Source organism: Typopeltis vanoorti, chromosome 13 (assembly GCF_054136105.1).
Source record: "Typopeltis vanoorti isolate ZY-2024b chromosome 13, IOZ_Tvanoo_1.0, whole genome shotgun sequence".
Taxonomy (NCBI): domain Eukaryota; kingdom Metazoa; phylum Arthropoda; class Arachnida; order Uropygi; family Thelyphonidae; genus Typopeltis; species Typopeltis vanoorti.
This window is the reverse complement of record NC_143561.1, coordinates 42,342,333-42,359,253: the sequence shown is the minus strand read 5'-3', so window position 1 is coordinate 42,359,253 and position 16,921 is coordinate 42,342,333. Positions and strand designations below refer to the sequence as shown.

Sequence of the window (16,921 nt, the reverse complement as noted above, 5' to 3'; positions counted from 1 at the left end):
GTGGTGATTTGTGCTTTACAAGGTTTGTCAAACAAAAAGAAGGAATACAACATGATGTCATCAGCGAAACTGTGTACTGGATGGCAGTCGAGCTGGAATAGATTGTTTATTAGACTTTTAATACACATGCACATTAGACATCGCATAATATTTTAAATAACAGCTTTACATATAAGAGAAAGCTAAATAAAATTTATTACTCCTATATATTTCACTCAGTATGTGATGAGCTTCACTCAGGGAAATGGCAGAATTGGTAACAATATTTAGATTATGAACTGCTATGATAAAAAAAAAAAAAAAACCAGCCAACGCATTTTTATTCCCGTATATAGGGAGTAGGCGAGGCCGATTTTAGCCCTATCTAACTTTTGGAGACTGAGTGGGCAGTTCAATCTCCACTGGCACCCAATCAGAGATAGCTGGTCCAAGGCTATCACTAATTAAGCAGCATGCAGTGAAGAGAGACGGCTCAACAAGTGCCACCATCTCGTGGTCCCTAACACTCGTATTTAATGTCTGAAATAATGTGGGTTCTACGGTCGATTTTCTTGAGTTTCCGGGAGAAAAAACCCACTTGCCCGTGCCAGAGATCGACTAACTCGAGAACCAGTCAAAAAAAAAAAATGCTTAAAAAAATTTCTTCTAGTCGTCGACTAGATTCGAAACCAAGAAGCCTTCCTTCGTGCGGTTAAGCACCATGGTGTGCAAATGCCACATCCACTGAGCTACACAGGCCTTTATGATTAGAATTCAAAAGAAGACAACTTCAGTGGAACGAACAGGTTGAGAAAATGCCATCAAAAAGACTACCCAACCTTGCTCTGTATGCAAGAATAAAAGAAAAAAAGAAAAAAAAGGAAGACCAAGAACTAAATGGATAACAACAATAAAGATAATTCTGGATTACAAACATATAGACAGCTCACCAGCCATGCAAGAAACCGAGACTCCTGGAGGTTGTTGTGGAAACATGGAAGACTCAACCTGTCCCCGACAGAAGAGGACATTAAGTAAGTAGGTAAGTAAGTATGATTAGAATCTAGAAACATCGAGATTATATAAGATTTGTGGAATCTGAGTGTTAAGGCCTTGCTTCTCATGCCATCTCCCTCCAGAGATTTTCCTTATACAGAAAACCACAGTTGTTCCTTCTCGCTTAACTGTTCTGAATGGGAATCGAGCAAGTTTCTCACATCTTCATTATCCAGTTCATTTAATCCAAGTTCTTTTCCAATTGTGCTGATTTATTCAATAATGTTAGATCTTGGATTTTGCACATGATAAACTAATTACATAGGCCTGAGTTTAAAGTTGCATTCTGCATTGCCTACTAATAAAAGCCTACGATGATTTTTAGTTACTTTGTATCCTGGTTGAGATGCTTCAGTTTTAGCTAGGAAAGTTTTTGTTGGCATATGCTGAATATTTGACGATCGTCATAATCACCTTCCTAAATTATCCTTTGCAATTTTTCAGGAAACTTGGCTACAGAATCTTTATAAGCACTAGCAGATTCCCCAGTTATTCTTACTTTATGCAGTCCAGCTCGATTTCTAAAACGATCAAACCATCCTAAACTCACAGTAAAGCTTTCACATTCCTCTTGAAATTTGGTCTCTTTCAATGAGGTAAAAATATTGAGAGCTTTTGCCTGAATATTCCCTGTACTAAGAGGTATTCTTTTTTGGTTATAATCCTCAATCCAGAGTGACAGAAGACACTCCATCCCGATCATTAAATGGCTTCTATTTCGGGTGATCTGCTCGCTTAAAGAAGCAGTAGGCAACTTTTCTTTGTTCTTTGTATTTTTTGCTCTTATTTAATATAGTCCAAACTGTAGACTCGCTGTATCCCAGGTCTCTCACAATCATTGTATTACTAACACCATTTTCATGTCTCTAAATGACTTCCAACTTTTCCGCTCGCTGCAGATTGGCGACAAAAAATTTCGCATAACGTAAAAAAATTGTGTTAACTGATTAATCACTCACTTAAAGCAGGAAATAGTATCATTTCACTCAATCGAGCATATCGAAATCACATTAAGCAAGGTTTTCCTGTACTAATGCTTCATGAAGAGGACACTTTTTGATGCGTAAACATTGCATCACATTCGCATTAATAGCCTTGGTGTGTCATTACAAATATGGCCACCTTTGAGCAAATGTATGAATGATGCAGCAGGTCAAACTCTTGAGTGTTCCAGTGGTTTTAAATCACTCAGAAGGCAAGGCAGGGCATGTGCTAAGACAATAGCACTCAGAAATCATTGGCTGTGATTGGTTATTATGTCGACCAATCTATTCGAACGTTGTCATTTGTCTAAGTTGTTGATTTTGTTTTCTGAGTTTCATCTGTTTTGTGTGTGTGAAGTGAACTGATGTGTTTAGGATACCGATATAAGACAAGTTTTAAAAATATATATAATTTTCTATAAATAATTTATAACTTTTTTGTCCATATTTTAACTTATGGATCTGAGAGCTGGGTCAGAAGTAAAACACTTGACCAAAGACTAGAGACCGCAGATATGAGAGTCCTGAGAAAAATTAGAGGCATGAACAGATGGCATCAACGCAATATCATATTAAAAACGAGAATATTAGGAAAGAACTTGACATTGTCAGCATCCAATGCATTAGCAGAGCTAATCTCAGGTGGTATGGTCACTTAAACAGAATGGGTGAGGAAAGATTAGCAAAACAAGTGTTCTCTGCCAAGTTGGCAGGAAAACGACCCAGAGGAAGACCAAGATATAGGTGGATTGATACAGTACAAAGTGCCTTAGATGATAGAAATATAAGATCTGGTAATGTTGGAGTCTTGACAAGTAACAGACTGATTTGGAGGAAAATTGTAGATAGGAATTAGTAATTATGTAAATTTTTCATGTAGTACTATCATATCCTGTACACCCCTTGAGGGTACATGACAGGAATTAGATGATGATGATTGTCCATATTTACAATGGGAAAGTGTTGACAATCTACTGATGTCCTGTTTTCTACCAGAGCTTTCATGGATTGTATGATTATAGTTGAAGGAGGTTGGAACTTGAGTATAAATAAGTAAGTAAAATGAGTTACTTCAGACTTTCTTTGGTCAATCCAGAAAAATAATAATTCTCCAAGTGATTACTTTTTCCGATTTCTGTGCATATTATATAGTGCATTTAAAAATCACATCAAAATTCAAATTATCCATGTCTAGTATTTGCGAATGATACTCTAATCTTTGTGCTTCTCACATAAACGACACACTCGAAGCATAACTATTGTTCATTTGGCCTTTATGATTTTCATATTTAAAATTAAATTTTTGATCTTTAATTGATAAATTAAAGTATTCAAAGTTATCCTACAATTAATTGCATTGGACCAATTAAGATGAGCACTGATGCACCATGCATTCTTAAAACTTTCATACATCAGTAAAAATGCAATCATACAGTCAAACTGACTTGAATTTTGTAGAGCGGGTTGCATAAATCACGTGATAGCACATCCCAATCTAAATGGGCAGGCAACACTACAGGTAGGAACCTAATGGTTTGTGTTTACCACTTATTGTATATTTCTTTGTTTTTCCTAACCCAGAAGAAGCCACCAGATTATGTGACAAAACTAGTTGGTTTAATTAAATATCTATTATGACCTATACTGTATATTTGTTTTCTTCTTTCTAACCCAGAAGTCACCAGCATAGGTGGCAAAACTAGTTGGTTTAATTAAATATCTATCAGGACTTATTAAATCTAGTGCTAGTTATCTTTTGTCACAGTTGTTCCTTTCATTAAATATCAGATACTTTCTTTTTCATACCATTTATGGAAGAAAACTCAAAATCCTCTAATATAAAATTTCTCATATATATCAGTCAAATAGTCTCTGATAGATCACAAGGTTTGAAAATGCTGATTTTGCATAAAGCTTCATAATCCCTTATTTCACACTTTTTTACCTTGGGCCTTGATAATTTTTTTAGGATTAGCCAGGCTTTTCTTCTTTTCTTTTATTTTTTGTTTATTTTTTGGTTTTCTTGGGAATAAACTCCAAAAACTATAGTCGTCTCTTGGGGATTAAACAATAGAAGGATAGATATGTCACATTTTTCAATCAATGCAGACCAAGTTTGGAGATTGAAAATCTCTTGCAAAAGAGATCAAAATTTGATCAGTAAATATAACAAGGTTGTTTTCACCCCATTGGAGGATATGGAAATCAATGTTTAAGGCACCAGTTGCAGATGATCTTGTAGCCTGGAATTGATACTTAGGGATAATGATAAAACACTGCATCTTTGAGATAGAGGTTGAAGTGAGTAATGTAAGAGAGGGATCATCTACAAGCCTAATTACACGTCTCTGGATGGTATCAAGGATTTTAATGGAAGTTTTAGGTGCACCATCTCAAACATGTGAGCAGTACTCTAAACATGGGCAGATTTGTGATTTGTATAAAGTGAGGAGTTGACTGGGTAAAAAACTGCCTTTTGAACAAAAGAGAATGCCTAGGTTCTTGGATGCTGAGGAGACTATTGATGTAATGTGTTTGTGCCAGGAGAGACTAAAGGTAAACATTAGTCCAAGCAGAGAGGTCTGATCTTGTCTGGTGATTTGTGTGTTACTTAGGGTAAGTAACACACAAAAGCTCTTGCGAAAGATCTGAGATCTCTTTTGAGAGGAAAAAGGCAAGACTGTGTTCTGGTGTCATTGAACATAACAAGGTTGTCATCCTCACCCCCATTGAAGGATAGTATGAAGAGCAATGTTTAAGGCAGTGGTTGTAGATGATTTTGTAGCCTGGGATGTCAGAGTACTACACAGTTTGTCAAATGAGTAGATGAGTGGAGAGTACTATCTCCAGCAAAGCTGTGGATAGTATTAGTGGTAAATGCAAGCAGGTCATTTATGAACAAGAGAAAGAGAGTAGGTGATAGGACAGAACCTTGAGGCACTCCAGCATTGATGGTGAAACCTGAAGAGAGCCAACTACCATGACTCAGAAAGAACGACCAGAGAGAAAGCTGGCTACCTAATTACAGAAGGTGGCAGGGAGACCAAAGGATGGCAACTTGTTTAGCTGGCCTTGATGCCACACATGACAGAAAGCGTTGGAAATGTCAAGGGTGACAGTTTCAGAATATGGATAATGGTAAGTTGATAGTAGTGAATGTTCAAGTAGGCATGTGAAAGAATGCATTCTAAGAAAGCAAGTCATTCTATCAAGTAGTTTGTTTTATACAGCTGTCTGAAGCAAAAGTGTTGTCTGTATCCCTTGAAATGGATAAAATTGAGTATCGTGCAGTTATAAAATTCTTTGTAAAAGAAGGTTTAACGCAAAGAAATTCATTCAAAGTTCATAAAAGTTTATGGGTACTCTTCTCCCTTGTTTTCGACAATTAAGAAATGGACTGCTAAGTTTAAATGTGGCCGTATGAGCCTTAAAGATGGTCCATGTGAAGGACGTCAAAAATGTGTAACAACAGCAGAAATCATTGATCACGTGCACGATATGGTATTGGATAACTGGCAAGTCAAAGTGAGTGAAATTGCTGAGACTATAGGCATTTCAAAAGAACGTGTAGGATATATTTTGCCTATGGATGGGATTTGGATTCACCTTACACACCAGAATCCAAACAGCAGTGAAAACAGTGGACAGCAGCCAGTTGTTCAGTGCCAAAGACAAAGTCGGTTCCATCAGCAGGAAAGGTCGTGGCACCGGTGTTTTGGGATGCTAAAGGCATTTTGTTTATTAATTATCTTGAAAAGGGTAAAACAATAACCGGGGAATATTATTCTGATCTTTTAACCAGATTTGCCGAAAAAATTTGTGAGAAAAGACTTGGTTTGCAGAAGAAAAAAATCATCTTCCATCAGGACAATGAACCTGCCCAGAAAGGTGTTTTGTCAATGGGAAAATTAAGGGATCTGCACTATGAATTGTTGGAACATTCACCCTATTCCCCAGATTTGGCTCCCCCTGACTTCTATCTCTTCCCAAAACTAAAAATCTTCCTCACTGGTCAGCGTTTTTCTTTGAATCAAGAGGTGATTGCAGAGCTTACTGAGAACCACTACAGGGACAGGATAATGGTGCTGGAGCATCACTGGAATAAATGTATTAGTCTCAAGGGAGATTATGTTGAAAAATAAAATTAATTTTGAAATTATAAATTCATTTTTTCATTGTTAGGCCAAGAACTTTTCAGACCATCCTTGTGTATATATATATATTCAGATAAGTCCACAAAAATTTAAACAAATTTAAATTTAAAATAAAAATAATATAAAATAGAGACAAAAGAAAAAACTTACCACCATGTTCACAATATTTTGGATTGGAAAGAATTTGTTTTGCAAATTTTAAACCATTCTTGTATTGTTTTTGCTCATAACATTTCTGAAATTTCAATAGAAATATATATTTAAATTCTTAGTGAAATATTCCTTTGTATGTAAGAAATATTATTTGTTTGCTAAAGTAAACATTTTAAAGGTTGAAGTTAGCTTTCTTATACTCAATACACTTACTGACTATAACAGTTTAAGTACAAACTCAAAGCACAGATATTTCTATACAGTAGGTGTAAACATAATAAAGATAGCAAACTTTTTTTCGCACTAGCATAGCAATGCAAAAGGAATTCCATTTTTTTTTCAACTAAATTAATCAATAATAAATTTAGTTTAATCCTTTATCCAAGTGTGAGCAAACAAAGTTTGCGCCTGAAAATATCTTCAGGACTGAATATGGTGTTGTACTACCTTAGTGGGGTAAGGTAGGTGTTGTACTACCTTACTAGGGTAAGGTGGTACAACACCAGGAAACTTGTAGCAAAGGTGGACCAAGCTAACAACACTCCTATCCCAGTATCTCCCATAATGCAAAAATCTTTGCTACGAGTTGCCAGGTGTTGTACTACCTTACCCCAGTAAGGTAGTACAACACCATATTCAGTCCTGAAGATATTTTCAGGTGCAAACTTTGTTTGCTCACACTTGGATAAAGGATTAAACTACATTTATTATAGTCTAACCAAGTGAAAAATAAACTTGCAATAAATTAATGCAACTAAATTAATGCTGTTATTTTGACACAAGAACAAATTTTCTAGAACCTGGGAAAAAAATGCTGACTTTCATTTGAATGTGGAGAACATTATGTCATGATTTACAAAATTATTCCTAATTTTGTAAATGTACATTTTCAAAAAGTAGAAGTCTTTTTAGTTTATTTGTATTGAACCAATTCTTATATTAAAACTACTAATAAAATAATCTAAATTTTATCTATTACCTTTTCAACTATGCATATAGTGAAATTACAGATATATATAAAATAATTTACTGAGTGACCACTTTGCAAAGGTATGCCATCCAAGTGAGGTTAGTGTTGTGACAGGGACTGATGTGAGAAAAGAGGTTAATGAATTGAAGGTACTTAGGATATTGCAGAGTCTCAATGTAAATACAGTTGTGGGATATCAGGTCACATTTTATGAGAATATACAAGAGAACTGGCAATGCCTCTGACTAGGCTGTTTAATTTAAGCCTCAGAGCTTTGGTAAAGCAACAAGAGAGTGAAAGGAGGGCAAAATAGTTCTGTTCCATAGAGGAAACTACAAGACAGTAGTAGCAAATTACAGAGCAATCGATGTATTAGGAATGGTGGTACAAGTATTGGAAAAGTTGGTCAAAAAGAGAATTCAGGAATGGGTGGATAAGAATATGATACCCTATGAGAGGCAGCATGGCTTTGTAAAGGGTTGGCCATGCCTTAGTAGTTTACTAACTTTTTATAATAGAGTGACAGCTTATAAATAAAGGGAATAGCTACAGATTTTATTATTATTATTATAATCAACAGACCTGCATGGAGTCTCATTATGCCTCTCACAATGAATCTCTTGAGACTCATTGTGAGAGGCAGGGGCACCTCGTGGGTAAGAGGAGCCTTTGTTCAAAGTTATATTTCAGTGTCCCCCATAAAATAGAATTTGCAAATTAAAACGAAATGGCATCCCTTGTGATCAGGTGCCATTGTGCAGGGCATAACCTGCACAGGGTGGCCCTGGTGAGAGGTCCCTTCTCACATGAGAGTGTGAGAAGGGACCTCTCACCAATGCATAGCTCATCATACCTCAACTTAAATGCATTCATTGTCTCTGCACTCAACACTCTCTTAGGCAATGAATTCCAATCACCTACCACTATCCCTACAAAAAAATCTACTCCTCACACCCACCTTATTCAGCTTCCAGAGATGGCCTCTTGTTCTCCCCACCTCTAGATATTCTATGAAAAATCTCATCAATGCTAATCTGGTAATTACCCCTTACCAACTAGTATGTCTTGATCATATCTTCCCCTTCCTTCTATCCACTAGGGTCTGTAATTTGCATTCTCTCAATTAGTTCTCATATTCCACATTCCTGAGACCAGAAACCAACTTAGTCATCTCTGAACCCTCTCCAACATCTCATTATCCTTTTGAAAAACCAGGCAACAACCAAATCTGTGCATGCACAGTAATCCATATGCAGCCTGATCAAGGTCTTGTACAATGGAATCAAAACATTCTTACTTCTACACGTCAGTGTACTCCACATCATTCCCATTATCTACTGTGTTGTCCTCACAATTTTAGCAAAATGTCCATGAAATTTCAAGTCCGTATCCACCCAACCCCAGATCTTTCATCTCCTCCATTTCTAAAATATCCCCACCAATCCTATACTTTACATGCCATCTTTGCTTCCCAAATTTTAAAACCTTACACTTTGAAACATTAAAGTGACATCCCCCCCCCCCTCACACACACACTCATTCACTCAGTCTACTTAGGTTCTTTGGCAAAGCAACAACATCTGCTCTACTTCTCATAACTCTTCCCAAATTTGCATCATCAGGGAATCTGCCCCAGAGACCAAATATGAACATTTTCAGTTTCACTGCCTGGTGTAAGAACACTCTCACAAAGCAATGAAAATTATGTTGTTATTAATTTTTTAATACTCTATGGATGTAAGTAGTTGTAATCCTTTCTTTTAGTATTGCACGGAGATCAGCATTCATTTCAGAAATTATGGACTTGACAACCTTGTTATAAATAACTATTTTAATTTCCCGATGTTTCGACCTTCATATAAAGGTCATCATCTGGAGTATATACAAATATACAAGGACAAGCTGAGTTACATTTCACACAGTAAGCTAAAGAAACAATGATCTGATCACTGGTAATTCTACTGGCATGACCTCTAATGGAAAAAAAAAAAAAAAAAAAAAAACAGATAAAATTAAAAATTAATTATTTAGAAACTACATCAAAGCTAAACTCTATTTAAGATAACATGATAGAAACATTCCTTCATATAGATAGTTTTCTTACAGTAACAAAACTGTTATATTAGATTTAGAATTCTGGATTATCTACTGTCCCGTTCATAGTTAACTCTTAGGGGGAAAGGTCCGTGGGTAGAATATGTGCCTTCCGTATGCTTGGGATTTTTAGACCATCATTATTGTTCAAATTGGGGTGGATGATAAGAATCTCACAAGCTTCATTAAATTTGCGTTCGTACCATGTTTTGGTGTGATGTAAACAACTGGTGCTTTTCCAGTCAATTCTATGTAAAGTGTTCAGGGCATGATCAGAAAGGCCAGCTTCACCATAGTTATTATATTTAATGGGTCATTTATGTTCCTTTTGTCTGATAGGAATTATGCATCCTGTTTCCCCTATATATGGTAGATTACAGGTGCAATAAATATGGTATACTCCAGGGTGGGCCAGCAGAGGAAGTGGGTCTTTGGATGAGTTGAGTAAGCTTTTTAATTTTGTAGGAGGTTTAAAGGTGGCTTTGAGGTTGTATTTCTGTAGTATTCTGTTTATTTTATCTGATGTCCCTTTAATGTAAGGAATGGTTATAGTTTTATTGTAGTCTGGTTTATCTTTGTTTTTTATTGAGGTCTTGTAGAGAATTTTGTTAATAGTGTTACGGCTGTAACCATTGCTTAGAAAAGTATTGCTGATAACTTTAAATTTGTCTTTCAGCACTTGTTCATTGGAGCAGATCTTCAAAGCCCTGTTTTTTAGAGTATTAATGACACCTAGTGTTTGTGTTGGGTGGTAGTAGGAGTTTATGTGTATATATATTGGCCAGTATGCGTCGGTTTCAGGAAAACAATGAAGGAAAGACTGCCAGAAGGAAGATGTGTGACAAGTGCATCTAGAAACGGAAGTGTGTTCTGTTTTTCAATCTCAATTGTGAACGTTTGTGTTGTTTGTTTAGGTGGCTAAGGAAAGTGTCTAGCGGCCATGGGGCCAGATCGCAAAAACATCGTCAACGTATCTAAGCCAGACTTTGGGTTTTAAAGGAGAGGAATCTAGAGCATGTTGCTCAAAATGTTCCATATAAAAGTTAGCAATGGGGGGGGGGGGATAATGGCAAGCCTATGGCTGTGCCTTCTTTTTGTAGGTAGAAAGCGTTTTGCCATACAAAATAAGTACGTAATACATGTGCAAAGAGTGCTGTGATATCTGAAGGGAATTTTTTTTATAAAAGAAGTATTGTGTCATTGATTGGAACATTTGTAAAGAGAGCAGAGACGTCAAAAGTGACTAATAAATCATCTTTTTCTAATGTAATGTCTTTGATTAAGATTATGAAGTGTTGTGTGTGTTTCTGAAAAAAAAAAAAAAAAAAAAAAAAAAAAATGTAAGTAGTTGTAAACCTATCATACACATTTAGAACTAATTAAGAGATAATCTGGAAATCCTAGTCAAGAATCAAGTGCCTCAAAATTTCTATTCTTATGTGTTAATTAATAAACTGCATGCATGTTATCTGTACAGTTCCTATTTTTAGTTTTTATATTATCACCATTGTGATCTTTGTTTTCTTTTTGTGTTACTCTTTGCTTCAGTTCGCTGCATTTTTGGCAATCTCATTTGGCACGACATTTTGCTAACTTCATGAAATCTTCTCTATTCCTTCAAAAAATATTCCCTTCATTCGTTTCTAATAATATATAATTTTGCATTGACAAGTTTTGCTGAATTTTATATCACCATATTTTGGCAGCTAGAAATGTGTTTTAAATTATGTTAAAACAATAAAAATCTTCCTTAAAATCTTATGATCATCAAATTCCTGATATGTACCCTCAACAGGTGTAAAGGATATTATGATAGTACTAGGAAAATCTTACATCATTACTAACTTCTTATCAGCAATTTTCCTCCAAATTAATCTGTTAACTTGACAGTTGACTTCAATATTATCAGATCTTATATTTCTCTCTTCAAATGCACTTTTTACTGTATTAATCCACCTAGATCCTGGTCTTCCCCTGAGTGTTTTTTCTTCATATTTAATTTCAGTTTTCACCCTATTCATCTCTGATTCCTTTTACAGTATCGTTCCTCAATTTCTAAGTTTTTTTCAATATCCTCCAGAATGACACCTTCCTGATATTTATTTTCTATGTTTTTGCTAAAGTTGACTTTTGTTTAGCTAGTTTTACACAGTGCTTCGCTTTCTTACATTTTTCTCTGTATTATCAAAGAGCACTAGCTGACTTAGTTGACAGGAATTTTTCATATACTTTCTTCACTTCCTGATTTTTCCCTATGGAGTTCTGATTTTTCCATGACTGTAGACAATTTCACAATATGCCTCTCTGGCTGAATCAGTCAATGTTTTCTAGAGGATGTGTTGCTGAATGTCTAAGGTTTGGTTCTTGATTTCAAACTCTTTCACTTTCTCTTGAATAATGGCTGTGTATTTGAGGCTACAATTCATGGAAATATCTTAAAGTATGTATGAATCAAACTCCTTTTTTATATCATTTATTAATAAGCTGAGAAAGCCATTCGACTTCCTCAGCCTATCGCAGTTTCAACTTTCTTACTTTCTCACAAAATGAATTCATTTCTTTCTTTATCTTGTTCCAGTCTATTTCAGTCATTTTCTTTAGAAAGGAAATTCAGTATCAATCACTGTTCCTTCTACCTCACATGGAATTAGTTCACCACCTCTATGTCAATATGGATGAAATATATCATTCCTCATGCACTTCATATCCATCATATATTTCAATGTAACATAATGAGAATTGCAATTTTAATAAACAGATCATATCCATGGTAACTCTTGACATGTATACACATCAAAGATGGCTGGGTGGTTAAATTCCCTGTTAATTAAATTGCAGACCTCATGGATGAGTGGAATGTTAAAGATTTTCAAATGCATGGTTTTTTTCTGGAACAGATATGACAGAAAGTTTTATGGAAATTGCTGTTTTTTTTAATTTGTATTATCCCCAGTTTATATTAATTGTTTTAGTTTTTCTTTTATAGTTGATTAGTTGATACTCCTGAATCAGACTTTAGAAAATCAACAATATTTTCACAATTGTTTTAGATATATTTTGCAGCTTCAAACCATGCAGCCCATCTTTTTGGAATTCCTTCAGTTGGTGTTCCCAAGGTCCTTTATAAGAACTCCATTATCCTGACAGATACTGAAAACCTTTTTTCAGTTTTGGAAAAAAAAAAACAGAAAGTTTTCTTCAAAACTTTATTGACAGATTTAAATATTGCAGAAAAGTGAATTAGCAAGTCTGAAAACTCTTCAGATTTGAGAGCAAAATCAATCGCAATATGTAGAAATGAACATGCATGAGGAATATGCAACATGTTAGGATGTACTACATTTACTGCAAGATCTCATGCATGTTGCCAAATCCTGTTTATAGGGAGTTGTTCCAATGAAGTGTTAATATTCATGAAGTCTTGGATAAGAAGAAATAAAAATGATGCAATGTATATTGCATGTTATAACGATGCCATTAAATTTACAGCTGGCTGCTCTCTAAACTCATGACTTTCATCTAAAATTAAAGAAAAAGTATTGTTTTTCATGAAACTAATTATTTCATTCCGACGGTCAAATATTTCAGGTTAGTATTTGTGAATAGTGACGAAGCAACGACAAGGTCCTATCGGTGATATGGAAAAGCTACTTGCATCAACGATAGAGGACCTGAACCAAACGCGCATACCCCCTTAGCATTGTGACTATAACCACGAAGACACCAAGTCTCTTCAACATGTTGAAGGAGAAAGTAGAACCCGATTATGACTATGAATTCAACGCTTCTTCTGGTTGGTCCATGAGATTCAAGCAGCATTTTGCGCTGCATAATGTGAAAATGTATGGGAATCTACGTGTGCTGAGAAGGCTGCCAAGGAGCTTGTGGAAAAATTGGATAAAATTATTACAAAGGAAAATTATTTGCCACAACAAATATTTAATATGGATAAGACGTCCTTATTTTGGAAAAAAATGCCCAAGCAGACATTCATTCAGAAAAGCTAAAATCTATGCCTAGTTTCAAAGCTCTTAATGCCCCGTATTGCGATTCTGTTATGGGTAATGTGGCTGGATATAAACTGAAACCATTTGTGATATGGCACAGTGAGAATCCACGAATCTTCAAAAACATTAGGAAGCATACTCCCAGGTCATTATCGGAGCAATAAGAAGTCATGGATGACTCAAAAATTGTTTGAGGATGCCTTAATAAACTGTTATGCGAGTGAAATGAATTTAAAATTTAAAATAATTTAAAGTAGAATTTAAAATTTTAATAATTCTATATAATGCTCCAGGTCATCCGTCTTGTACGTATTATAGCGGTGATCTTCAATAAGTTCAAGGTCATGTTTCTCCCTCCAAACACTACTTCATTGATCCAACTGATGGATCAGAGAGTTCTTGTAGTGTTTACGGCTTATTATCTACGGAGAACTTTTTTAAAACGAGCCATTTCTGCTACTGAAGGAAATGACCAGACTCTCATGCAATTCTGGAAAATATTCAATATTTATCATGCTATTAAAAATATTGTTGTGGCTTGGGATGAAGTGACCTCTTCGTCCCAAGAATTTGTGCATGATTTTGGAAGTTTGTAATAGTGGGCCTAGCAAACAATCTGAATCTCGAAGTGAATGATGACGACATAATTCAACTCATAGAGAGTTCCCTTGAATAGTTGCCAAATGAAGAATTGGTCGAACTGGAGGAACAACTGTTGCAGAAGAGGAAAAACGATAAACAGAGGAAGTAGTTAAACAATTTACAGTGAAGGGTCTTGCAGAAATGTTCTTTGCAGTTAGCGATGTTCTCAAAATGGCTGAAGACATGGACCCCAATGTTGAATGCTATTTAATAATAGAAACGAAAGTGCATGATGCGTTTGCTTGCTATGAACAAATTTATGATGAAAGGAAGAAGAGGAATAAGTAAAGCACATTGGATACACCAGAAGAGGTACAGCCTGATCGTTCACACAGGGAAGGTAATGAAGATGTGATTGTGGAGAAAGATTTCGGTGATTATTCTTCTGTTTTATAGTGGCAGTAACACACAGCATAGTTTTATAATAATGTTTAAAAATTAAAATGACAGTATACTTATTACAGTTAAGTCCCTAATCCCTATAACTCTGTGGATTTAATGTATCGACTTACGTCCTGCCAGATGGAACGGAACCCAGGACGTAAGTCAAGGGATGACTGTATATGGTTTCTTAGTTCCCTGGGTTTCAAGTGCTTTTAGTGCTGCAGATGTTTTAACTGAATCAAATGCTTTTTCGCAGTCTATATAGGCCAGACATAAGGGTTTATTGTATTCAATTGATTTCTCAATGAGCTGTCTTAATGTGTGAATATGGTCCAAAGTATTGTAATTCTTTCTAAATACAGCTTGTTCACAGGATTGCATTCCCTCTAGTTTAGATTTTATTCTATTATTTATAATTTTTTGTGAAGACTTTATATATGGTGTGGAGTAGGTTTATAGGTCTGTAGTTTTTAATTTCTTCCTTATTGCCCTTTTTAAAAATTAATATTAGAAGTGAATTGTTCCAATTTTTATCTGTTTTAGGCATTTATTCAAGAGTTTAGTCAGCTGTTTGATGACAGGACTTCCTCTCAGTTTTAAGAAGTCTACCATAATTCCATCTTCTCCTGGGGCCTTTCCATTCTTCATTTCCTGCAGTGCCATTTCCACTTCACCTTCAATTGACTCTTTACTAAAGTTTATATAAAAGATATAATTTAATATTTATGCTTTTAACACAATTTAGTTATCAAACTAATTTCATTCCTACTATGGTACAAACCATCCAGGGGTACCATTAATACTAATACAATATATTAGTATTACTGTTACAAGTGGGCTACATAATCTGGAAACCCTGCTGTAGACACCAAACATGAGTCTTTCAGGTTTTCAATACACGAGGTGGTGGTCTCACACTAGGTAATGAAGTTTATGTACTACCTAAAAACACACTTGTTTGCATAACTAAATATCTTCCTATATCATCATTCCTGGATTATACTTCTGAATGCTGTCCAAATTTAACTGATAGATGATCCCTCTCTCATTCCCTACTTTAACCACTATCTGACTGGTCTGTTTCAGTTCTGTCTTTCCTCCTTCCATCCATTCCTCTGCTAGGCCTTTTAAAATACAAGCAACAGCTGCCAAACATTATTTTACAGTCCCAGTAAATTCATCAAAGTATCTCCTCTTTTATTCTCTGGAGAATTGTGAATTCTTCACAATTCTCCAGAGAATAAAAAGCATTCCCCAACAAGCACAACTTCCACTTTTTCAGGAAAAATATCAATTGAGTCTAATCCTTAAAGGTAGCTATGGAGTAACTATAAAACATCAAAAATTACACAAAAATAAACTTTAATGAAAAGTACAAATATTTGCTTGTTGTTTCCACACACAGATGATGTACTGTTATTTTCAGTATGAAATATCTGTACTTTTCATTAAAGTTTATTACTGTGTTTATTGTGTAATTTTTGTTTATCAATAGATTCTTTCTTTTCCAATCCTTGCCCTACACATGACATTGATGCAGTTATAGGTTCTCTCATCTGTCATGTGATGGTTTGACATAAAAAAACACCACCTTGTCATCTCCCTCCTTCAAAACATCACTCCTGTGCATAATATTTATAAGCCAACCATTCCCATACACAATGGTAATAAACTTTAATGAAAGTACAAATATTTATTTTATCAAATAATTATTTTCAAAGTTTATTACTGTGGTTATTGTGTAATTCTCTTCTGTTATAGTTATGCTGCATGTACTTTTAAAGATTTGATTTATTATCCGTTCTCTATTTCAATACATAGTGAAATAACAAAAAGCATTTTTATTTTATTTTTATTATTTTTTTTTACCATTTTCTAAAAGATCCCATTGTTGTAGTAATGAATAACAGCTCTTGGTTCATTCATTTTGATAAATTCAAGTCTATTGCTAGATGAACAAACTCAGGATGGGTGATTATATGTAATCTGTCAATGTAGATCCATATGAAGTCCGAATAAATTAATTCTTCACAAATAATAATAGATTTGTTTTAGGGTTCATCCATGCTTGATCTTCATCCAACATATATATATAAATACCTAAGTTTTGTTACAATTCTTCAATATGAGACATATGTGGAAAGTTTTTTTCTATTATTTGCAAAACAGATTAAACTTGCCAAGAAATTATATTCTTGTTTAATCCTTTATCCAAGTGTAAGCAAACAAAAAGCCTGCATGTGAAGTGTCTTCATGACTAGATTACTTGTATATAGAGGATCTTATATATGCAGAAGTAGTAACTCCCAGGATATATACATGACTTCTACATTACTTCATTTTTGGTATCTCTTCTGGGCCTGTCGCCCACTGATGAGATCTCAATAAAGGTCAAAACCAGTCTGGGTATAGTGGCCCTTCCCATAATGAATAGCATTATACACACCCAAAATGATGCATGCTTTGCATATTATGAGATACTAAGGCAATTAATGTGAA

At 34.9% G+C, this 16,921-nt stretch overlaps 1 protein-coding gene across 1 annotated transcript in view; it reads right to left on the bottom strand.

The window, feature by feature from the left end:
• The window catches only part of Naa15-16 (N-alpha-acetyltransferase 15/16), a 396,961-nt gene that overhangs the window by 371,356 nt on the left and 8,684 nt on the right, over positions 1-16,921 (bottom strand). Inside the window, exon 2 of the mRNA XM_090403132.1 lies at positions 6,323-6,407. Within this exon, the coding sequence (XP_090259258.1) occupies positions 6,323-6,407 (85 nt within the window). The remainder of the gene's footprint in view (positions 1-6,322; positions 6,408-16,921) is intronic.